Source organism: Seriola dumerili, unplaced genomic scaffold (assembly GCF_002260705.1).
Source record: "Seriola dumerili isolate Sdu_G_001 unplaced genomic scaffold, Sdu_1.0 BDQW01000478.1, whole genome shotgun sequence".
Lineage (NCBI taxonomy): Eukaryota > Metazoa > Chordata > Actinopteri > Carangiformes > Carangidae > Seriola > Seriola dumerili.
In genome coordinates, this window is record NW_019174733.1 from 2,566,079 (window position 1) to 2,590,738 (window position 24,660).

Sequence of the window (24,660 nt, forward strand, 5' to 3'; positions counted from 1 at the left end):
CTTAAAGGTGTCATTCATATGGTATAGAGATTCTCCTCAGGCTTGAACCTGACTTTCTCCCATTTCTCCATTAGACATTGTTACTTTGACCATTAATGTGAATGTCAGTGGTAATAGCTCAAACTGTGTGCTATTGTACAGGACATCTATTTTCTGCAGTTTCTTGACGTTTATGGACCATAAAGCCTTCTTGTGTAAATTTCCTATAGATATCCGACCAGTGTGAGCCACTGATTTAATGTTCTCAGTGGCCTGACTCACAAATGGCTGTACAGCACCTGATGTAGATAGATATCCTGTAGCCTGAAATACCAGCCACCCTGGACTCCACAAGCATTAGCCACTAATCAAAAAGCAATAAATTACTCAATAGATTAAAGAAAAAAATGGATTCCATTTTAACAATTGCTGCTCATTTTAGAGGAATTAAAGGGAGACAACAGCTCAGCTCTGGTCCCTCCATCAACTGTTCCTGTCATCTGGAGGAAAATAGCATTTATGGTTTTTTAGAGAAAACAAATTCACCCATGTCACCTATCCAATTCAGACAAGGTTTTAATTCTGACATAATTAGGCAGATGACATGCTTTCATAGCATATAGCTCTTTTATTGGCAGCCTTCTTGCAACTGTTGTTTTCCCAGACGTGTATACAAGTGATAGAGGTCCTCACAACCTAGTCATCCATGCTCATTGCCAGGCATTTAAAAGGTTAGCTGTAAACCCTACAGTGTGCTCTCCCACATACCGTCATCATTCCTTACTGAAAATCTACACTTAAAAGAAGCAATCCTCAACCCTAGCAATTTCTGTGCATCTATCTGTCTTTCTATCCTGCTATTCCCTCCTCTAAACAGCTTTACGGAGTGGAGGTCTTTCATACCTCTGAAGGGCATAATTGATTTTCAGTCGCAGGTTTGAATATGGTGCCCTGAGCCTTGAACCTCTAAGTACCAGGAGCGCACTGACCTTTCACATGTCTCTGCTAAGCAGGCAGGCATCACTTGGCTGTCTAACAGATGCCAAGTCACACTCAATGCACATGTCCCAAATATCAGCCAAAGGTCGATGCTGAAAGCCAGGGAAGAAAAGCATTATTAAAGGCTTGCACTAGCTTTCCAGATAAGTATCATTAATCAGAAAAAAAGTATATACTGTATGGATGCAAACTTTCAACACCACTGTGCTGTGCTGAATAATCAGGTTGTTTTTATTTAGATTTCTGAGGTGTTTGCTCAGCTATTTCTATCTAGAATGGCCAGCTGTCACATTATCCTTTTATTACTGAGAATGATAGTGAAGCAGGACATTATTGCATGAGATATTGTGTAAGCTTTGGTAGAGATGAGAGCACTCGTCTTTCATCTGACATTCCTGCTCTCCCTGTTGCTTAATTTTTGTGACAGGCAAGTTGTTTTTCCTCTATAATATCCTAATTTTAACAGAACAAGGGATGGTAAGAAACACGACACGGGAAATGTGAGAGACGAGTGCAATTTAAGTTTGTTTTTTTTTTTTTTTTTTTTAAACCCAAATTTCAATATTTATGACCAACGCAGAACTTCAATCGAATATGAGCATATTTAACAGTTAACATGGCAGATAATGTAGTCTTCTATGAACTGTGGTCCAATTCAGAAATTGAACTGCAGTGCATGTATGAGTAATGAACACAATGAGATGTCTGTCTGACAGACAAAAAGGGAACATTTATACCTGTGTGTCCAGATAATAGGAACAAAAAGGGTGACAAAGAAGCATACTAAATTAAAGGAATATTATTAACATTAACTGTAAATAGTTTCTAATTTAATACACACTGTTATTTTGCTCTGTATGATTTCAAGAGCAAAATTGATATTTGATAATACATGCACCTAATTAACTTGGAAACTGATATATCCGATTTGCCAGCTGATAATATAGGAGTTCCTGAAAACAAAGCACACATGCATAGCACACATTAGCCATAGTCCAGTTAGTTCAGTTTAATTAAACCAAAATGTAATTGATATGGATATGGTGACAGCATTTTAAGCCTCACATGTCCATCTCTGTATTCATACAATCAATCATACAACAGTCAACAGAGAATGTGAACGCTTGCAAGTTGTTGACATTGGAATCTCTCCCATCTCAACGTGAACATGGCGATAAGAAAACGTGACTGGGGTGTTCACTTGAAACATTTGAAAACAGTTTATGCAATTTGTGATATCTCGTTCAACACACAATTTCACTTACTAATATTTCCCAGGGTATTCTGTCAGAGAGAGGTATTGATGTCTTTCTTTATATGAGGCCTCAAGGTGCTGGTGTGGTAGAATAGATCATTTGGGCAGGAACAATAATTTGACAATAAAACATTCAGTATGGCATCAGTACCTATTGGGTGATATCACATTGCAAGCCTCAATGACCAGCCCGGTTTGGACAACAACCTCATGCACCAGTGTCAAAACATTCACTGGCCAGGTCTCCACTTGTGTGCTAAATGACCTGGTGGATGATATGTGAATTGATATCCTGTGGCTTGAGATGGCTGAGATGGCTAAGCTGGCATGCCATGTCTGGCTGCACAGTAAATGTTGTTTCTCCAGCTTTGCTAATGTTTTCCATCTTACCGTCCTGAAGATATTTTTGATTGAAGTCCCTGTCTTTCTTGTGGAATCCAGAAAAATGTCTCATTGTGAATACAAAAGAAATCTGGGTCTGGTGTGGCAAGATAAGTGATCAGAGGAATAGCTCAAGGAGGAACATGATCAGACCAGGGTTTTTTTTTTCTTTATAGAACATGATAGTTTAATGTGAATACATGCTTGAGCTTTACTTTATGTCAAAGGTGTTGGATTTCTGAGATGTTTGTTAGCACCAGAGCAGTTTTTTGTTAAATCCTCTTAGCAAGTGTGAGTCAGCAGCTCATAAACATGTGCTAATATCTCCTAGTGTTAAATTTGGTTTACACAAATTTAGGAATCAGAGGGAGCCTCGGTTGGTATAAATATAATGTATCGTAATAGTTTTGAATTAAAACAGCATGGGCATAATGTTGTGTTTGCCAGCTGCAGGGGTTTCATATTTAGAATAAGATGTGCATTGCTGGGGTGATGGAAGGACATATTTACACCTAATGCATAACAAACTGACAAATTCTATGTTTAGATGAGAATTTGATGCAGAATGATTTGTAACTTCCCACATCTCCTTTATTAACAGGGACATTACTTGGTCTTATAAATACATTGCCAAATGAAAGTGATATATAAAAGAAGAAATTGAAAGTGTTTATTAATGTAGAGTGTTTGCCAACAATTATAACTTGTCTTGAAGACATATTTACATTTACAATCATTAGAGGAGTTATAGTTGTTAACAAATACATCAAGAAACACATATATATATGCTATATTTTAAGTAATATGTGTACTTAAAAATAAAGTTCTGTCATTCTCTCTCCAAAGAGAAGAGTTAGCCTTCTTTTTAACATGAGATAGTTTACCTGTCAATGTAGATTTGTGACATAGTTAGTTAATGAGATACTGTAGATGCAGTGCAATTATCAGAGGCTGACAATGTAGGTATTTACTGTTACAATTGTGCTGTTAACTGCCATTCGATAAAGATGGAATAACTACTTTTAAAGAGGCAATTAACGTGTTCTTACGAGTTATTTTCTTTCAAAAGCTAATATAAAACGGTAAACCTACACTGATGTCACCGGACAGGACAGTCCAATGATGGTGAGAGCAATATTTACGACTGGGTTGCTGTTTTGGTTTCCACACTGTATGTTTGATTTCTTTCAACTCTCACTGACCCCAACACCCCCACCCCCATAGCCATCGAGACATGTTAATTAGGAGTTGGAGGCCCAAACCTTTCTTCTGGGTTCAGCATTCTGCCCTTTAGCAGTCAGAAAATTGCCTCTTGTTGCTTTAATTGAGTGTTTTATTTTAATGTCTCAATCAGTCCACACTTTAGCAAAGGTCACCACAATAAATTGTAAGGTGCACGGAGACCAAAGATAAAAAAAAAGTGTTTATGCGAAGATTCAGAGATTAACCTTTGTTGTGCCAGTGTCAAGGATTTGATCCAAGGAATGTAAAATATCCTGAATATTTATTCATGAATGCATACGTATAATATATTCTATCTTCACCAGCTGCCATGTTTTTGCTCCTGAATGTTTATAGTTAAATGTCGAGGCTGCCTGAGGCACAAAAAAAAAAGTATTTTCACTTCTCCTTGATGGTGTCTGGCCATGCAGTTAGCTCTGGTTTAATGTTTCCAGGTTTTGAGTTGAGATACCACCACTTTACATTTTTGTTCATCCAGAACCAACATTTGAAGAACTCGGCAGCAGCATGTCTTTCCAGAAACAATATCCCTGTTTCTTTGGATAATCCATAGGCCTCACTCTGGGCGGATTTCTTTTTTTTGGTTGAAAATAGTTTTTTGTTTGAAAGACTCGCCCTGCTCTCTTATAGTGTGCATTCTCAAAACAAATACATGTGCGACATATAAGGAATGCAGAATGCAATAAGCCTCGATTTTATTTCTTGCCTACCATCACACTTAACACTGTGTTATACTGTAGATGGAGTATTTGAATTTCAATAGTGTTTTTTTATTTTAGTGGGTAGCACAGAGCTCTTGCGTGCTCCTGCATCCTTTATGATGTTTTAATGCAATTTATTCTGTACTTTCTGACCGGCAACATTAATGCAGTAACCTTTATGAGACTGTGGGATTGTGTGTGCCTAGTTGCACATTCACAGTTATGCACAATGGCAGTAGTATATTGCACATTCTAGGTATAGAATTGACTCCTGCCAAATGAAATAGCTTAGTAATACCCTGGCTGTCAGACCCTGCACTATTTTCCAAAACCTTTTGAATATCTATGGGTTTTTTCAGGATCTCGTAATAGCTCTTTTTTTATCTGTTTTTTCGTTTACCTTTCTCCCCTCCACTTCTCCATCTCTCCTCGGCCCTGCCAAACATAACCCATAATCTTTAAAGTTCACCCTTCAGTCAATAACACACTACAGCTCAAACTCAAACTAAAATAATATTACATTAAATGAGCAGCGCTGGACTCTTTATCTCAGCTTGGACTTTGATTTCAGTGGGCCACGATGTTTCAAAAAGCAAGATGCATGCGCACAGAATGACATTTAGTGCATACATATTTTTTACAGCCTCAGTTGCATGGTATGAAAACAATCCTTGTAAAAAAATATTTTGAAAGAGACATGATGCAGTACATGCTTAGATTATTGAAATAAGTCTCCATCATCTAGAACAGGGATTTAGTGATTAAATAGCTACAATATTCAGGTATTCAACCAATCATTTTGAATGTTAAATACTGTAATGAAATTTGAGGTTAATCTCCTGTGTAAATTGTGTCCTGTCACCGAGCAGACTTTGCTTTGGTTGTCAGAATTACTTAGAACTGTGTTCTTAATGGAGAGCGTGAGCTCTGTATTCACAGCAATGTTCTTCCTTCTTGTCTGCTTGTTTATGAGGAGGAGCTGAAATGCTCTCCGTATGTGTAATTTCATTGGAGTCAGAAGAGTCCCTGTTTATCGCTGCCTGAATTTGCTTCCAGGCAGGAACAAACAAGTTAACACCAGGGTGACATAACAGCTAACTAACAAACTCTCAAGCACATATCCACCTCAACAGTCATCGAATTAGGCTGATTCATAATTGCTGAACAAAATGAGTAGCGTAACACTACCATCAGCAGTCAAGCAGAAATGTGCTGTAACACATTTGCAAGTCTGTATTTATGGGCACTCACACACTGTTTTTGCTGATTTTTGTGACTAAGCACATTACGGTTAAATGACTCATGTCTGCCTTTGTTGCTGTTCAAGATCTTTATGCAGCACTGCATCAATATATCCACCAGAGACTTACACCGAGGGGAGGTCACTCCTTGCGTTGCCCGGGATGTCCATCGCTGCTTGTTCAGTCGGTGATGCAGTGCTTGAATAGAGAGGAAAGGCGAGGTAGAAAGATAGTCAGTGTGGCCCCTGTGGCGCACGACAAGGTTTATACAGCTCTGCCTTGTCTCGTAAGCATCACTCCACTATTGGCCCTGGGGCACAGTGCTCGCTGACACCTGTGTGCCGCCTGCGCTTCTCAGTGGCATGTCATTCACCGTCTCTCATGTTGACACCAGGACTCTCTGCTGCTGCCTGTAGACATGTCGGCATCTTCCGCTTCTCTTTATCTCTCCGTGTCTCTCTCGCTCTCTCTGTCTGGATGGGATTTTTCCTCATCTGAATATGAAAGGAATTAAAAGTGGCTTTGGCCCTGCTCAGTAGTACATGGTATTGCATTATGCATAATTGACTCTTTGAATTCACCTACTACTTGACTCTTGAATACACAACTTATTTACCTTCTCTATATTCAAGTAGTGTCTCAGTGTATGAGCCAGCTCATACATGCCCCACTTATATTACAGATATTATTAGAGTGCTTGTGCTCAACTAGCCGTTTAGATCATCATTCAACTCTTACTCTTATCTGCCCACAGCACATATTGCTATTTATTTGCCATTCAATCTGCCCAATCTACTGTATCTTACCTTTCTGTCATCCTTTCTGTCTACACGTGCATACACCTTTATACTAATCTGCACACTTCATACACCTTCACACCCCCTTGGCATTTCTCAGCAGCTTACAACCCTCAGGCAGAGCCACTTTGTAGCAAAGTGATAACATGTCAGCTCTGCCTCTTCCTGGCAGTCACACCATGCAGCCCCATACTAGGTCCGCACAGCCTTTTGTACCCCACTCACAGTCAAAGAACAACCCGAGAAAAACCTATGAATGGGGTCAGCGCCGGTTATCCAGCCCTGCTCCAGACCAGAGTTTTACCAGAGGTGCAGCATCCAAAGCTGAATGCTGAAAATAGTCAGTAAATTTGGGCTCCAAGAACACTGAGTGTTTTGGAATCTTTGGAAAAACCCTCAAAAGCTCCCAAGAGAGTCGGAGAGCCTCATGCGAGAACCGCTCATATGAAAAGACTTGTTCTCAAGGGACAAGATCAGTATAAGTGATTTAAGAGAATTTGTGTCACTTGTTTAGAATTTTCTCTTAGTTTTATTGGCATATTTTGGTACAGCATCTTGTGCAGTTCAGTTGCTCACTTCTCAGTGATGTTATGCAGATGTCTGTCCAATATCCTCCTCTTTTGTACCTGACAGTAACATGACCTATTGTTGGCTCTTGTCTAATGTATCTGTGACTCTCACATGACCACCTCTCATATCAGTCATTAGAAAGACATTTTTTAGCTTCTTACTTCATGTCAGACCATTCACTCTTCAATTCTGAAACAGAATAGTACAGAGCTCTTCTGTGCTGTACTATTGATAATTTCCAATTGCTTCGTGTACCTTAATACAACTAGACTCTAGATGTGTTTTCTTTTTGTCTCCCAAAGTGTGAGAGTTTTGTTTTTTGCTATTATGTAACAGTTTTTTGTCCAGTTAAGAGAATCCGGCTTGTTACCGGAGCAAACCTCACAGAAAAAAGTAAGAGAGGTTTCAGATATAAATACGAAAATGTTTTTGCATGAGGTCCATTGCCTTTGATGAGATGAATTTGGAGTTTCAGTGGCTTATGCTACAATGTCTGCATGGTCTGGTGGCTCAAAAATAAGTATTTGGAAGGCATTCTGCCTTGATTAGAGGGCCTATAAAACTTTAAAGCTTGGGTTTTGGTTCTTGCTTCAACATCAGCTTCACTCAGATTCCACAATAAGGCCCGTTTTTAATTTTTCTAGCTTTAGTAACTCTCGAGAATTGAGTGAGCAGAAAAACTAAACACATGCTACACGTGAGGCTGATACTACCTGGCTTTCACATGAAATGGTACATCAGGCAATGGTGACAATAGCATTGACAGATGCGATTTCTTTCACAGCTCTTACTGACTAAATAAAGAAACAGTTCTGTAAAATATTATCAGACTGTTCACGTCATCAACCCAGATAAGTATTTTTTGTATCAAAACAACATTGCAGCAACTACTTGAACCCAACCCTGTTAAGCAGAGGTCTACACAGCAGGTACTTCACCTTTTGACATAGTCTGCTTTGAATAGCCAGACACCAGTTGAATAGGTGCTTAGAAACCTGTATCATAAACAGGGATGGTATGTGAAACTTGTCAAGAGAGCAAGAGAGTTGTTAATGTGTGTTGAAAACAATGTCATCTGGCCAGTAACACCGCCACCTCTGGGCTGTTGATCTCCACAACAGACAATAGACTGCTGAAAAGGGTATTAAAAGTGAAGGCACATACATTTAGCGACGACCACTGTGTCACCCTTGGTTCCAGTGAATGGCACATTATTGTGACTGATATAGAGTCACATGTTGTGCTCTGCTGCACCTCACTGTGCTCACATTGTTGGAGGGTTTGCCTCTGTGTTTCTGAGCCAAACAGGTAATCTTCTTATGTGAAGGCCACATTAATAAATTGGTTCTCATCGCTGTGGAGCATGGTGCAGCTTCTTGCTCCTGGATGTCACGGACACAGCAATTATTCAGTGACAGCCCAACAGTACACCGAGAGGGAATTTGAACAGAAGTAATTTAGTATTATTCAAACAGCCTATTATTCACATGTCAATAACGGCACAGTATTTTTCGTGAAAGGCTTTGGTGAGTGCTTGCTGTTCAGTCATTACACTGCAGCATGCACTCACCAATATTATCTCTCAGAACGATATGCTATATCGTCCTCTGTCCAGGAGAAAGGCTTGCATTTTACAGAATTATTCTCAACTCGAGATGTCCTTGGGGATTGTTTTTCTCCTGAGACGGTAACTGTTGCCTCCAGGATGGATAGATGGGTCTTTTTCACTCAGTGTCCTTCACCAGTGTACTGTTTATACCTTTGTTTGCCTCTGAAACTTTGCAAGAGGTAAACACATATTCTATAGTGACTGTTATACCTGCCAACTGTCTAAAAAGTTAGTGAGTGTTTGTTTTACTCCAGTGAGCAGCGAAGACAGTGTCATTTATTGTCTCAACAGCGGTGTATCCTTTCAGCAAAGACAATACACTTCTTTGTTTCTGTGTGAATGAAGTTCTTTCCTCTCTTCATCTTCACCCTGGAAAATTGGTTCAGTTTCCCTTGTGCAATCTTTTAAGGGGGAGTTACTCTATAAAATAACAATCAGCCCTGAAGGGAAACTTAGGATGACCGCGTTTTCGCTCATTGGATAATTTTATTATTCATGTAGTAAAATTTGTTGGAACTGAGGGGTCAGCAAAAACATGGACTGGAGGCGTCTAATCACCTCCGGTCTGTGTGTATAACTTGGACTGCTAAAAATAGCGTCTACTCCCAAATATACCCTGAAACACTGACATTGACTTTATAATAGACTCTGACTGTCACAGATTATGGTGTGAGTATTACTCCCACAACGTTGTCACAAACTTCTTACCACTGCTGTGAATAAAGTTAAACTTTAAATGAAAACTGCAGAAGACGGTATACCACCATGCATGCACAAACACGTACATACACAAACACACACACACACACACACACACACACACACACACACACACACACCTACCTTGTATGCAGAGATGAGAGAGTAAGCAAGAAAGCAGTCACAGTATCACAAGAAGGTGTCACAGTGAGATGACACTATCAACTTAAATAATCCCTCACCGGCAAACTGCCAAGACAGGGATCCCTGCTATTTATGGCAACTGTAATTTCTGTGGAGAGTGGTGACAATCATATCTGCTGGATATGATTACACACTTCTACGTCTGATAGTCAAGTATAGTCATTAGCTGTTACACAGTCATGCTTATCAGGACAAAAACACTCAAATCTCTTCACAGAACAATTCGTGTTGCATTTCTTGTCATAGCTTTTGTTTGGATTTTTTATTTTTTTATCTGAAAATAAAAGTCTGTGTGGCACTTACATTTTAACTCATTTGTGGATTTAAACTCTCACTACCTTAACAATAAAAAATAAATCAGCAATTTAAAGTGTTTATCTATTTTTCCTTTCTACTCTAGTTTTCAGGAGCTCTTCCTGGTCAGGGTTTCAGTACTCCTAGTACTCGCAGGAAGCTGAAATATCAAATTCCTCCATAATGTGTCTGCCCCGGGGGTCTCCTCCCAGTCGATCGTTTCCGAAACACCTCCCTAGAAGGAAGCAGTCAGGAAGCATCTTCACTAAGAGCCCAAACAACCTCAGCCGGTTCCCCTCGATATAAAGGAGCAACAGCTCGATACAGAGGTTCTCTTGAATCACTGAGCTCCTTGCTTTATCACACAGAGAGAGTTCATCCGCCCTGCAGAGAAACCTCATCTCAGCTGCTTGAATCTTCAGTCTCATTCTTGCAGTCACTGCCCAAAGCTTGTGACCACAGTCGAGAGTCAAATCAAAGACCAAGTAGAAAAATGAGAGCTTTGCTTCCTCACCGACACTCGGATACAAAGCCAGCGTTACTTCTGCTGATACACCTAAACCATAACCAGGCTTGTGAGTGTTCCTGTCCTAACCATTGAGTTACTGGCATCAGTCCAAATCGTTGTGGATTATTTATTTATAAGTTATATTTTTTCCCAAAATACATTGGGCTCCCGTAGAGGAAAATCACTTATTCATTTACCAGGGAGGGAAAAGTAATGTGCTTAATCATTATCTGGAGACTTGAGTGAAATTGAAGTCAATGGTAAAACTACTTAAAGAAATGACTAAAGAAATCAAAGCAAAACAAAATAAGTGGAACAATAAATTGCTTTTGTTTCACAGTTTCATATTGGATAAATTATTAATATTGTTAAACATATTTCTGATTCAAAGCTGATTTGTGAAGTACACACTCAATAAGACTTACTCAAACAGTGAATTCCTAAAAGGAAAAAGGCAGGAAAAATGAATATTGTTCCTAATAAAATAAGATAAAAACATGCATATATATACAGAACTGACAGCACTTAACCTTACTGCTGGTCAAAACCTACGCCTCTGGCAGATAGTTCTTTCCAAGATGTTAAAGGTTATTAATGGTTATGTAACTTGCAAAATGTTTACACAGTCACACTGAGTAATACTCACTCTGTAGTGATACTATTCTGTGCGTTAAGTGAGAATTCAATGACTGAAATCAATCCTGACTTAATCAGTTGGAACTAATTAAGTTCTAACTTAATGATATTTTTTACTTAAATTGTATGTAGAGAAACTGTAGCTTTTATGAAAACCTTTGTTTTCATCTTAACCCTTTTTATACTGCGGTGTTGGTCTGTCACTAGGTCAGGCAGGTTCATTGATCCCTCTAGCCCTAATGCTGTTTGTTTTATAATTTGTGTTCTGTCTTTCCAGGTTTCCTCCAGTTAGTGAGCTGGCTCCATTTGGCACACCAGTGGGGACTATTCTGGCTGCTGCTATCAATCAAACTATCTTTTACTCCATTGTGGAAGGAAATGAACTAGGTATGTGGTACAGATCATATCGGTGAAGCCTACAATTCACACATTCAAGTGAATATTTTCTATACACAACGCAATATATATATATCATGTTTCCCAACACTCCCTGCCAAACACACTTGCTCAAATTATGACATAGACTTTGTATTTGAAGTATAAAGCTTGCTTGTCCCTGTTTTTTGTTTATTTTTCTACATAAAGCAAAGACACTTTTGTCAGGCTCTACAAAGCCTTTTCTCTGACAGCAGCAGATGTCCACAAACCAGATTTTCATCACACTAAAGAAAACTGTTTTTACCTAAATCAAAATATGCAGAATCTGAACTCCTGAAGAAGCTGCAAGATTATTTAGAAAATGTTGTGATCATATGTCACATCGTAGCCCCTGGTAATGTTTGTCCTAGCTGTCTAGAACTAAAGAGCACTTTGGGCAAACTTGTCACTGCTTTTCACACTTGTTGGAAAAGTCTGAAGAGCATAATTATACCATGGGAGAGAGAGAACACCTGACAGGTGTGAGGTTAGCTCCGGTCTTAAAGTGAAAAAGTAGAAGACGTATCTCTGAGCTGGAGAATGTGTAGAAGGAAGGTGTAGCCCCTTCCCCATATGTGCCTCAAGTACTAAGTACCTTAGATGCTCCTGGAAATTGCAGGCAGACCTAATAAGAGTTTTATAAATCTGCCTCCAAGCCGCTAGCTGTAATATTCTCAGGGAAAGCAAAGGCGTTCTATAGCATGACCTTTTTGCATAGCCAGAGTTAGGATCTGACCATGCTAATTAAAGGGGGGAAAAACAGACAAGTATTTTTGGGATATTTTTTTTGTATAGCATGTGTGAAGATTTACAACTTCACACACAGAAAATGTCTTCTAATATATAAAACAAATGCCTTCATTTGTTATAGCTCACCACAGAGATACTGTATGTGGTGTGTGTGTTTTTTTTGTTTGTTTTTCAGTTTGTCATGTGCTGTGATGTGTTTGATTCCAGGTCATTTTCAGGTGAACAACAGGACAGGTGTCATCTCCACAGCTAAACCTCTGGATTATGAGAATGTGACCAGCTACGTCCTCAGGGTGCAGGCAGACTCCATGATGGTTGTCATGTCCAACCTGCGTGTGCCTTCTAAAAGTAAGAAATAAACGAGTGAATGTGTAGGTTGAATTGCAGGAAATTGGGGATGAAATCATGTTTCATGTGATTCCAGGTGTTGCATTTATGTTTTATCATAATCCCTCACTGTGACAGATTATGATTCCCGCACAGCATATTTTTATCTTTCATATTTATTTTCACGTTTACCGCAATTACACAGAGCTATTTTGCATTATATGTTTGTACTTACTGTATGTGGGGATTATTACATGCTTAAATCTGCCATACAGTGGCCATGCCGAAGAAAAATATCAAAGAACAGAAATATTACATGCTATCTCGCTGGAACCTCACAGGCATGCTTTTCCAAAATGACATGCTGTTAAACTGACATCAAAAGTACAGTCTACCACTTTTACATATTAAACCTGTTTGTGCCGATCTGGATCAAAACAAAGAAAACAGTGTGTCACAGTGTGTACAGTTTAGCTCTACTTTAATGCTTTATGCACCGTTACCTCTCTACGCTGCACTGATCCATTTGTATTCTTGGGGGCAGGTTTGCTGCAGCCTGTGATTGGTTGTTCAGTTTTACACTCCATTCAGTGTCAGGCCGATTTTCAGTTGACTAGGGATATGTTGTATTTGTGTGGTATTCGTGTCCAGCTCAGCAGCTGCTTTTCTAAAGCATGTTGGGAAAGAAGCTCGTCTGACCGCTATGGCATTTAGAATTACACAGTGCTTTTAAAATGTATGAACCACCCTCTGTTCCCACCTGCAGTGTAAAACTTTCACTGCTATACTGCGGTTGAATATGAACATGTCATATATGTATAGAGATCTGACTCAGCTTTCAGTCATGGTGATTACTAAAAAGTAACCTTAGAAATATGATTTATCTCCTCCGTCAAAGCAGCATGTCAGTCCAACGATATCATAAATCTTAAAATCGTTGTGTCCAAATTTGTCACAAGGGCCTAATAATCAGAAATAGCCCATTTGTTTTAATTTAGGCAGACCACCCCCAAAAACGAGGGTGGGTGACAAAACATTAATCATAGCGAATTCTCAGTTAATGAAGCTTCTGTGTGTTCCCACTCTCAAGGCCTCAGTGTGCAGGAAACTAGATCGTACAACATGCTGGCCAGCGACAGCCAAACTCGAAGACGGGGCTGAAAGCCTGACGTCACAGCCTCCTCCTGGCTCCGTCCCACAGCCTCCCTGATCTCGCTCCAAGAATTCAGTGTCTTTTCTTTGTCTTTGTAGTCTGGATGCAATGAGTTGCACAAATGGGGATAATGGTGCATCCTTTCAGATACTCTCTCCTCGAAGGCATTCATGATGTTACACTCTGTTGTGCTCACAAAAAGTGATGGAAGTATTGAAACTTGTTTTCCTCATACCTGTCACTGCTGCGTGAAGCAGGCATGATTGTCAGACAGTCTGGTCCAGAAAGCATCCGCTGTCAGAAATGAGGTTTCAAACACTGTTCGACCATCCAAGAAGCACTTTGTTTGAAGCATGGAGAGACCTTCGGGCTGCATTCTTTGATGGTCATGCCTCAGCTGGAATATCATCAGGCTGGTTCATATCCAGTTTACTGACAAAAGTTTTGTATAATGATGGATGAAGTACTAACATCAAATGGGGCTCATACCTCACTCTCAATCAATTTGAGCTACCAATGAATAATCAGTGACCTACTCTACCTTCCTCTTTCCCTCCCGCAGCGTCTGTCACTCATTGACAGCAATTACAAGTACACAATACTCACACACACACACACACACACACACACACACACACACACACACACACACACACACACACACACACACACACACACATCACTGCTCTGATGGATGTAAAGTAGAGAGCTCTCTCTCACACACACAAGGAAGAGAGCTTAACTGGCATCTTCAGGCTGACAGCCTCTTTTGGCAGAGTGTGGAGAAACCGTTTCTTTTCTCACTTGTCTCTCTTGTAGTATTGTAATGCAGATCAGGGCTCCATGACAGGGAACATCTCTCCTCTCCTTAATGAGTCTTTATTGAGTTTAAATTATCAGAGCATTACTGGACTGACTTGTCAGATTATTTTAGCCCCATTTACATTCATGCAATGTCCATGTAATACACATTGCCCAGTATATACACACACTTATACATACTGAGATATTCACATGCAGACATATAATAAGATTTAATTAAACTTATTTTGGAAATGATAATACTCGCTTAGGCACACTCACGCTTACTCTGCCCTAGCAGCAATCCCTCTTCTTAATGGACCTGTGTCTCTCATGCATCTTTATGTTTGTATGTGAGAGATGAAGGAGGGAGAGGGGGAGGCTGTGTTTGTCTTTTTTTTCTTTTTTTTTTTTCGTCCTGAGACTTGGAGGATGGAATATAGCCACTTTCTAGAGAGAGAGGGAAGAGAGAGGAACTCTGCAGACCCCTTCCCCATCCCCTGGAGTCCTCCTTCTGTGCCTCAACTACAGCTTTTGTGTCTGTAATTTGATGTGCTGTGTTTTTGTTTGTTCAATTCCCCTGATGCATCCTTAGCTCCAGTGCCACGACTATGCGTTTTTGAATGCCGCCAGAAGAAAAATTGTCCTTGACACTGCACATATTCTTTTACCTAAACTGCAGTGTTGGAATGATTTTGTGCTGTACGTATTTATGCTGTACATTGCATAGGTGTATCTGTGACAAATTAGCTTGTACTCAGTGTGTGTTTATCTTTTTAAAGGGACAGGATGAATATTTCAAAAGTTGCACAAAAAGACCAGTTAACCGGCAAATTTACTATTAAAACAACCAATCTTCCTCTTTTCCCCTGTTCCTTTCTCATAGTGTTTCTGCATGAAACATGTAACTTCATGAAAACTTTTGCTGCTTGATTATTACCTGCCCTTCAAAATATTATTCCCAATAATGGTCAGAATGGTTGTTTTGTTAAACTTTCAGAGCCATTTATTGGTGGTATTGTCATGCAATGAGTTGTGAAGAAACTCAATAACAAATGATGCAAGGTAGATCTGACCTAAAATAATGGCTTAGAAGGCAAAGAGCCATATTTCACTCAGTGTTATTACTAATTGGTTGGTAAACAGAATGCAAATTAGCTCAGTTGTTATATTGGGGGCAGTGAGAAGTCATCAGCATACTTCAGACTCAGAATATTTCCTCTATCAAAAACCAAATTAACCTCCTGATCATTGAATCAAAGTTCTCAACTTCATCAAAATGGCTTCTCATATAGTTTTATTAGAAAGTGTTGAGTTAGGACTAAAGGAATATGTTCCTGTTTACAGCATGTAATTTCAAATATTCTTAAGTAGTTATTGCAGTGCTGAAAATTATTGCTGAATAAAGAGAGGGTCCAAATTGGTCAAAACAACCGTACTCAAATGAAAAAAAAAGTATTTATGATCAAATTGGTCATAGCTAGCCAACAGTATCTTGTTTGAAAAAGCTTTGTTGACAAACTGTGATGCTTTCAGTGATGACTAACTCACAAGATGTTCTGGGAAATGATTTCAAGCTCTCTTTTGAAGTTGTGGACCAGCTGATGGCCATGAAAAAATTATATTGACATGACAATTTGGAGGCTAAACTGTGGAACATTTGATCAATGCCAATTCGGATGACTTCAGAGATGTGTTTATTCGACAGTTAGTGGCGTGATGATATAAACTTTATGGACTTGTGTGTCCCAGTTCTTATTTTGAGGGTGCAGCCATCCTGGTTTTATCACATTCTTGAATAGGTGTGTTAGTTTGCTGTATGTTTTGTTTTTGTTTTACATGAAATGACAAAGGTGGTGTAGGTTTCATACTATTGTAGGTACATGCTAAATTTGTATTTACGGCTAAAGAATGACTTCCATGGGACTTAAATGCATTCAAATCTTGTGCCATTTGCTTTTTGCAGCAAACACAGCCAAGGTGTTTATTGAGGTGCACGATGAGAATGACCACCCTCCCGTCTTCTCCAGGAAGCTCTACATAGGCGGCGTGACAGAGGACACCAAGATCTTCAGCTCTGTGCTCAAGATAGTGGTAAGAAAACATCAGCTCCGCTCTTTTTTCTTTTTCTTTTTTTTTTTTTTTGTTGGTTTTTGTATCGGCATACATGGAGACATGCTGAAACTAAAGTGCCTGATTCTGCTCCCACTTCTTCAACACCCTGCAGCCGTGGTGGGAGAATTCATCCGATATGCTCTCTGCGGCACAGTTTCATCTCCTCCCCTATCGCTCGCTACATCTTTTCCTCAATTTCGCTCTGCCCACTGTCTGCTTTGTCCACGAGCAGGTGGGATCAGAGTGAGCTGATCGGTGTAATCCCAGTATGTTCACAGAAGCATGGCTGGACATCCTGTCTGATTATCAGCCTGCTCTGCCAACAAGGTTTCACTCGTCATCCTGTGTACTACACCTTATGTCTATTTTCTGTGTGCGTGGGTGGGAGTTAGTGTATACTTAGGCTTTTGTTTGTGTACAGAGCCCTTGCGAACCATTGCCTGCAATGCCTACCTTAAATGATAGCTTTCACAATTTTGTTGTCTTGGGTTCATGTTTCTAGTTTTCTGTCACTTGAAGTATACAAATATGTCAGGCTATGTCAGGGTGTAATTTCCACTGGGAGTGGATGAATTATCTCATGCCTACTCTTCAAAATACCATTTTTATCTCTCATTTTTTTCAGGTTGATTTTGGTACTGAGTTCTCTCTGAACGTTGTTCTCCTATATTCCAGCCTCCATCCAAAGTCCAGATGAGAGATCTAAACTGATAGATCATTATTATTATCCTGGCCAGAAATTCACTTTAACAGTTATCATGAGTTTCCATTTTTGCTAAATTATGTATTTTATCTGGTTACAATTCATAATTCAATAGTGATAGATTGCAAGGTCCTTGATTTATAATCATAAGCTAACGAGCTAATACTAGTTGGGTTTAATTGCTTCACATAAAAGCTATATGTTTTTCCCCAACCAAAGCCTGTGTCATGAACAATTTGAGACTAGTGCTTTAAGGCTGAATAACTTCAATGCGTACCATGGTCAACACACACAAGTGAAAATTCAGTTGGATTTTTCCACCTCAGTGATGGCAGCAGTGTCAGAGAACACAACATATACTCCACGTCAGCCTCCAGCATGACTTAGTGACTTAGGATAACCAAGACTAAGCTGTATCTTTGACATGATGCTGCAGTGCCAATAATCACAACTCCTATTTTGTTGCAAATTATCTGAAAGAAATTCTAATCCTTATTAGGAGATAATCAGCCTTGTAGGACAGCTACCCTGTACCTTGAACCTGATTTTCAGCTCAGTATCATCTACTGTACTTAACAACATAAAGAAAAAATCTGTCCAAGAAAAAACATAAATGCCTGTACGGCTGTGGTTATTCCTCTTGTTGCCTGTAAACTGTGTTGTGATCACTACACAGAACGGACCAGCAACATAGTTATAGTGTATTTATAGTTTTATCAACGCCCAACAATATTTTGAAGGTGAAAGGAAATATCAATGGGAGGAACAGTAGCCAGTTTAGATTAAACTGGGACCTGACCAGAAACAAGGGAGCTGTTTACAATATAATGCACACTGGACACACTCTGTCTGGAACATGTTGAAGAAAAGAAGTAGGTGTAATATCTGGTGGGCAAGTTAAGGAGTACAAAGGTCACGAAGGAAGATTCATAAAAGATATTTCAGGCTGTCCGGCAGGAAAATCAGCCAAAGAATCATCAAATGATTTGAAGGAGGAAGCTGATCGTATATCCCTCTCCTTATTAACAAAATAGGCCAGAAATGTGTTGCTGTCTAAAAGTAAAAAGATGGGAATATCAGGGGAAACCGGGGATTGAATTCATTTTATTGATGGTTTCAAATAAAACTCTGGGGTTGCTTTTATTGCCGGAAATGAGCTTATCCTTAATCTTTATATTATAACTCATAAAAGCTCTTTTAGGACACAGACAACTTCTCCTCAAGGACTTGGTAATGCTGTGTGAATCATTCTTTATTGCTTTTGACAACTTTAAACCTCGGCTTAGCGCATATATATATATATATATATATATGCATCAGATGACTGTACGTGAAGAGATGCAGACAGTAAAATAATCTATAATGGCAATAATATTCTCTGCAGAAAATGTCAAACAGGTCAGTGTAAGCTTTATTTGAACACTAACTCAACAACATCATTACATGTAAAATAAATGTAGATATAAGACATTAAATTATTGCTACAAATGCACTTCAAATCATAGGAGGCTTTTCTGGGCACAGATCGAAAGAAATCATCAGCCTATTTGAAATGTGTATGTCTACTATAAAACAAAGTTATATAAGTGTACATGTGACATGCCCTGTGTTATTGCTATATTATACCTTATATCCAGCCCCTGTGGTTTCTTTAGAGCTGCGTCATTCATTAAATCCCTTGGTTAAAATTAGAGCTCAGTTGAAAATCAGCTCTAATAACCTAAGCCTTCACAATTAGTTAGAGCCTCAATCTATAATTCAAACGGGAAGCTCCATCCCTAAAATTTAAATTTGCTCCCGTTGATAGGCAGGTCTTTTGACACAAACACTAACATTTGAGAACTAATAAAGAGGTGTCATTAATATTTCCTAGTATTTATTTTCATTAGTAAATTTCTATGAAACTCCAGCCAATGTTTAGTGTTTAAAGCTGTTGTGTTAGAGGGTGCTGCGATGACACTGGAAATTACAGGCTGGAAATTCACCACTCAAAATTAATTAAACAGTAATTTGCCTAATTTTGTATGCTTGAGGCATACAAAAACTCACCTCTGCATAACAAGGTAATATTGGAGTGTGAGGGACAACAAATAAAATTAAAAAAAAAGCATGAATATATTAGCAAATTAAAAACAATTCACAAATGGACTAGAAATTTAAGCAGAAATGATTCCAGAGTGAATGAAACAGGATTAGTGTATTCGCCCAAGTTGGTACAATTTTTATACCTGAAAATAATGGCCGAATAACCATGTCCATTGCCTAAGTCCTCTAAATATATAAAAACCATTTTGTGTAGGCTCAGATGTCACACTGAAATAACATGAATCGATTCAACACTGCAGGGGCTTAAACCACCCAACCAATTTGGAATCCCCTTTCTGTCTTTCCTTTAACTTGGAATAGACACCAAAGTGCTGAATTATGGGTCAAGTGCTATCTATAATTTCCCCAAGGCCAAGGCTTCTTTGGAGTGTGGCTAGTGTGAAGCGTTTGTACTTGTCTTAATTACTAATGAAGCTGAGTGCCCCTGTTCCCTGGAGATAATCATTAGAGATATCTTTTACATTTGGCATATTCTGACATTTTGGGCACTGTGCTATTTCCCCTTAGTCAGAAATAAGGAAAGTCACTTAATATAGTCACAAGCAGTAGCATTTGTGTATAAGTGTCAGTGACAGGTTTGGTTTACTTCCTTCTAAAGTCTAATTTCAGTGTTGTGGAAAGGTTTAATGAAAAAATATTTCATTAACAATGTAGAAGTGTGCTGTTCAGAAGAACAGTCTGCTTACATGATTACACCCAGCACCACGTGGCACTCACTCTACCCTGTTTTTTTCATCAGTAAGTAATAGGATTCATTGGTAGCCAAATAACTGCCACTCTTTCTCGACTCCCTCCTTCACTGCTTCTGCCACTTATCTTAAACATTGTGAAAAGCTTTTTGACCATTTAGGAGATGCCATAAGCTTTCAAAGCTCTTTCATAAAGTCATTCTTTGGTTTTATGAAGTGTTTTTAATGTAAACTATCAGGATCCATACATTTCCGCTTGTTGCCTTGTGGCAGGTTGCAAACAAACCTCACTCAGTGACACTTTTTCCCCCAGTTTCCATAGCTGCTTTTAAAACATTTGCCCTACATTCAGTATATGATCCTCTTATATGTATTAAGGAAAACTGTCTTTACCCAATGAGGATATCTCACTCTGGTGATTTATGCAGCCCTTTCATTTGAGAATTTGGCGGCCCCCACCCCCGCCCCCCCCCCCACTGAGGCCAATTAGTTGGAGAAAAAAAAGAAGATTTTGCCTCCTATTAATCAGTGTCACTCGCCACAGACAAGCACTCTGAAATTGATGCCTGAGTGTGAGATCAGTGGCCATTCACAACTTGTGCCTCAGAGGTCAATGGAAGAAAAAAAAGTGGTTTTGCCTAAAGTGTTGACAAGCTTCATGCAGTTTATGATCCTCATAAATTATATGTTGTTTTTGAGGATTAAATCATTTTCATGTCATTTCTTTGTCCCAAAATCAACAACAAATTGAAGCCATTGCTAAAATTTAATAGATCTTCAATTCAAAGCACCTAAAATCAATATTTATATAAGCACAATGTATCAGATGATGATGTCTAATATTGAAGACGTCACTCATAGTGGCGAACTGACAGAGAGTTATCACACTGCAGCTCCCCTTGGCTTTGTAGAAATTTAAATTGACTTTCAGGCCTTTTTTGTTTTAGTTACTAGTTCAGCACCAATTGTCAGACAGACACTGTTAGCATCTAGCTGGTGAACATAGTGGAGCAAGATCCAGTTATCCAGCTAAAAGAGAGTTAATAAAAACATGACTCCAAATGAATGATAATATTGCTCCATAACTAATGGAGGAGCAAATAGGCAAAAATTGCTAACAAGTATTCTATATTGGCTTAATATTGGCTTGATATACCAATGTGCTCACAACTTGATTCTATCCTATTCTATATTCTATCCCCAAGTTGTCAAACAAAAATAGTTACTGCAGGTTTAAAGACAGAAAGCAATTTAAATATAAAGTTGGGAAATCTTGCCTCCTCTTTAGCCTTTTACAGTTGGTAACAATGGGTAAAGCTGCAGCAGCAAGAAACAAACCACTTCAGATAATTTATGAGCCTCCAGCTGGTGCTCTCTTCCCTCTTGTCAGCTACTTTAACAGAACACCTGCATGTGAAAAAAAATTATAAGCAAATATCTCCACCAGTAGGAGGACAAAATGTTAAAGCTCCACTCTTTCACCTCTTGTATTAGTTTGCTGTGATGAGTGAATAATAGATAGAAATATGCCCAATCAGTGTTTCCCCCTCCAGGCAGCTGTAGTTGTTGAAATGGTTATGGTTATATGGTTAATGGTTATAACATTATAATGGTTGTCCATCAGGTGCTCTGACATAACATAACTTAACACTATGGAAACAAATCATAGATGCATGAAAGGAAATGCTTCCCCCAAGAAAAAAAGAAGTGCTCTGATGGTCTGTTATGAGAGAATTGAATCATTTTGATTCGTCATATGTCTGCAGAATAATTGTGTGATGAGTAACACCAAGGTTGATGCACCATAGGAGTAAATCGACTCTAAATCACACAAGAAAGATAACCCCACCGCTGTGATTTCTTTTTAGTCTTTCAAGCATATTGCTCTGCCAGGCCAATTCACTGATGTCACAGCAGGTGTTTCCCATCCACTGTCAAAGGCAAATTATGTACTGTCGTATCACCGATTGGGAACTGGCCAAAAGTGCAATATGCTTGGAACCAAACAGCCACCATCGTGATGAGGAGCTGAAACAGTGGTTGGTGCATGCTGGCTCTGAAATGTCTCAGGAAGTTCCACTTTTTTTCCATTATGGTCTGAATAACTAGTTTCACTTTTTCTTATTGCTTTCAGCACACAACACTGATGTTTTCCTGATGTTTTATGTGTGTGTGGTACATGTGTGTTATAGGCCACTGACAAGGACACCGGAAATTACAGTGCCATGGCATACCGTCTAATTATCCCTCCCACACCAGAGGGCCAGGACAGCTTCGTCATCGAGACCTACACAGGTATCATCAAATCGGCCATGATGTTTCGAAACATGCGCAGGTCCTACTTCAAATTTGAAGTTATTGCCACGGACGACTACGGAAAAGGTCTCAGCAGCAGTGCCGAAGTGGTGGTGAGTATCCAGTAAGGTGCCTTTTACGGTGCACAGTTCAATAAAATATACACATTACATATAGTGTACATGTACTGGATGTGTGGGGTGAACAATCTGTTAGTCCTTGACTTACATGTCACACAAGTGGCGTATTGATTGCGTGTTGTGTTTGGCTTCCACAGCAGGGTCTCTCTGGGGTACACATTATTTGAAGTGTAGGATTAGTTGGTGATATGCCAGTAATAATACATTGATACAGAGGAGCCTTATTAAGGAAAATTTTACATATAAAAATCAGTGTAGTAGTCACTGGGGAGTGCTGCACAGGCTGTAAAAACTGCTGTATAATGTCATCTGTGGCTCTAGAGGAGCTTTGTCAAGTCTGAGAAAATTACTGAAATTACATCACTTTAGTCATCTCATTCGACATTTTGGGAAACGCACTTATTCGATTCCTGGCAGAGTTAGATGAAAAGATTGATTCTACTCTCATGTCTTTGTGATAAAGGATGACGCTACAGCCAGCAGCCAGTAAGCTTTACATGGCAAAGAGGCTGGAAACAGCAGGAAACTGTTTGCATGACGTTGTCAGAAGGTAACAAAATCCACCTGGCAGCTCCTCTAAAACACAGTAATTACATTTACTTTCATTTGTTTCATCTATACAAAAAACAAAGCAGAAAAATGATAATCAGCCTTGAGATAGGCTAGCTGTTTACCTCTGTTTGCACTTTTTATACTAAGCTAAGGTAACCAACTGCTAGCTGTAGCCTTATATTTAACAGACAGACGTCAGAGTGGTATTGATCTTCTTCCTCTTTCTCTCTGCCAGAAAGCGAATATCGTCTTTCCCCAAAATGTTGAATTATTCTTCTATTAAAGTCTGTGTTTCAAGGCACTTTCAGATTATATTATATCCAGTGTTGTGAAGTAAGACCCATACTAGGGAGTGAGTACAAATATGAATATCTTGGCCTTTGTTGCACATATTTTGACCATTTTGATTTCTCTCTCAAGCCCTGCTATTTCATGGAGGTGCGTGCATACTAAATCACTGGAGTACCCCTCTAACATGTTGTTTGTTTTAATGTTTTATGAGGTAGAATTATGAACATGAATGACTGTTTTAACAATATTTCTGTCAATATATCAACCAGATGCCAGCTATGAAGCACAACCATATGTTGTAAACGTGAGAGACAGTGAAAGTCTGTGTCAGTTTTTCTTCATATTAATTTCTTTATGAGGCTGGATGATGATTTTGTTTACTTAGTACTACATTTTTTGGTTGCAGTCAACATGTGGCCTCTGCCACTAGCTGATGACTCTTTTTCAGGCATATATATTAACTATCTCACTATATTAACTCTATAAACATACCTGTGTCTGTGTGTCTATATATTTGTCTAAATGTGGATCTCTCGTCTCTGTGTGCATTTCTTTTTCCCAATAATTTTCGCCACGCCACCGCTGCGATTGGGCTTAGCTTTGCCCCCAGTTCAGTCCTCATCTGTCTTGACTGTGGGCAGGCTTATTTTTCGTTTCATTGAAATATGTCTGGCTAACAAGCCCCTAACGAGACAGAAGGAGGGTCTGGGACATTGCCTGGATATGAAAGAGCAGCGAGTGCTTAACCGTGGTGCTCGTTAATTTTCAAGGGGAAACCTAATTTCTCTGGAGCCGCATGGGAGATTTGGCTACAGAGCACAGAGACTGTTGCCTATGCACTTAACTGTGGCATCAGAATTAGGTACTGTTAAGTTTGCCACATGGCACCAATACAAGCAGGCAATTAGGAGGTCTCATTTGGTTCACAGATAGAGGCTTTTGAGTATGTTGACCAAATTCACCGTAGGACCTGTGAATAACTGGCCTAATCACTATTTATCTCTATTTTCTGCTATCTTCTCCTTTACTTCCTGGTCCTTTTTTCTCTCCTTCCTGCTATCCTGCTTTCTCAGGTTTCCGTCGTCAATGCATTGGACATGCAAGTTGTTGTATCCACTGTTCCCCCGACTTTAGTGGAAGAGAATAAGGAGCAGCTCATTAGGTAAGACAACATTTAACATGGTTGACATATGGAAGTAAAACCAA

The 24,660-nt window shown here is 39.2% G+C and overlaps 1 protein-coding gene across 1 annotated transcript in view; it reads left to right on the forward strand.

Annotated features, from left to right (window-relative positions):
* The window catches only part of pcdh15 (protocadherin related 15), a 137,750-nt gene that overhangs the window by 92,537 nt on the left and 20,553 nt on the right, over positions 1-24,660 (forward strand). The window contains exons 25-29 of the mRNA XM_022763554.1: positions 11,393-11,502; positions 12,490-12,630; positions 16,530-16,657; positions 22,369-22,584; positions 24,528-24,616. Of these exons, the coding sequence (XP_022619275.1) occupies positions 11,393-11,502; positions 12,490-12,630; positions 16,530-16,657; positions 22,369-22,584; positions 24,528-24,616 (684 nt within the window). The remainder of the gene's footprint in view (positions 1-11,392; positions 11,503-12,489; positions 12,631-16,529; positions 16,658-22,368; positions 22,585-24,527; positions 24,617-24,660) is intronic.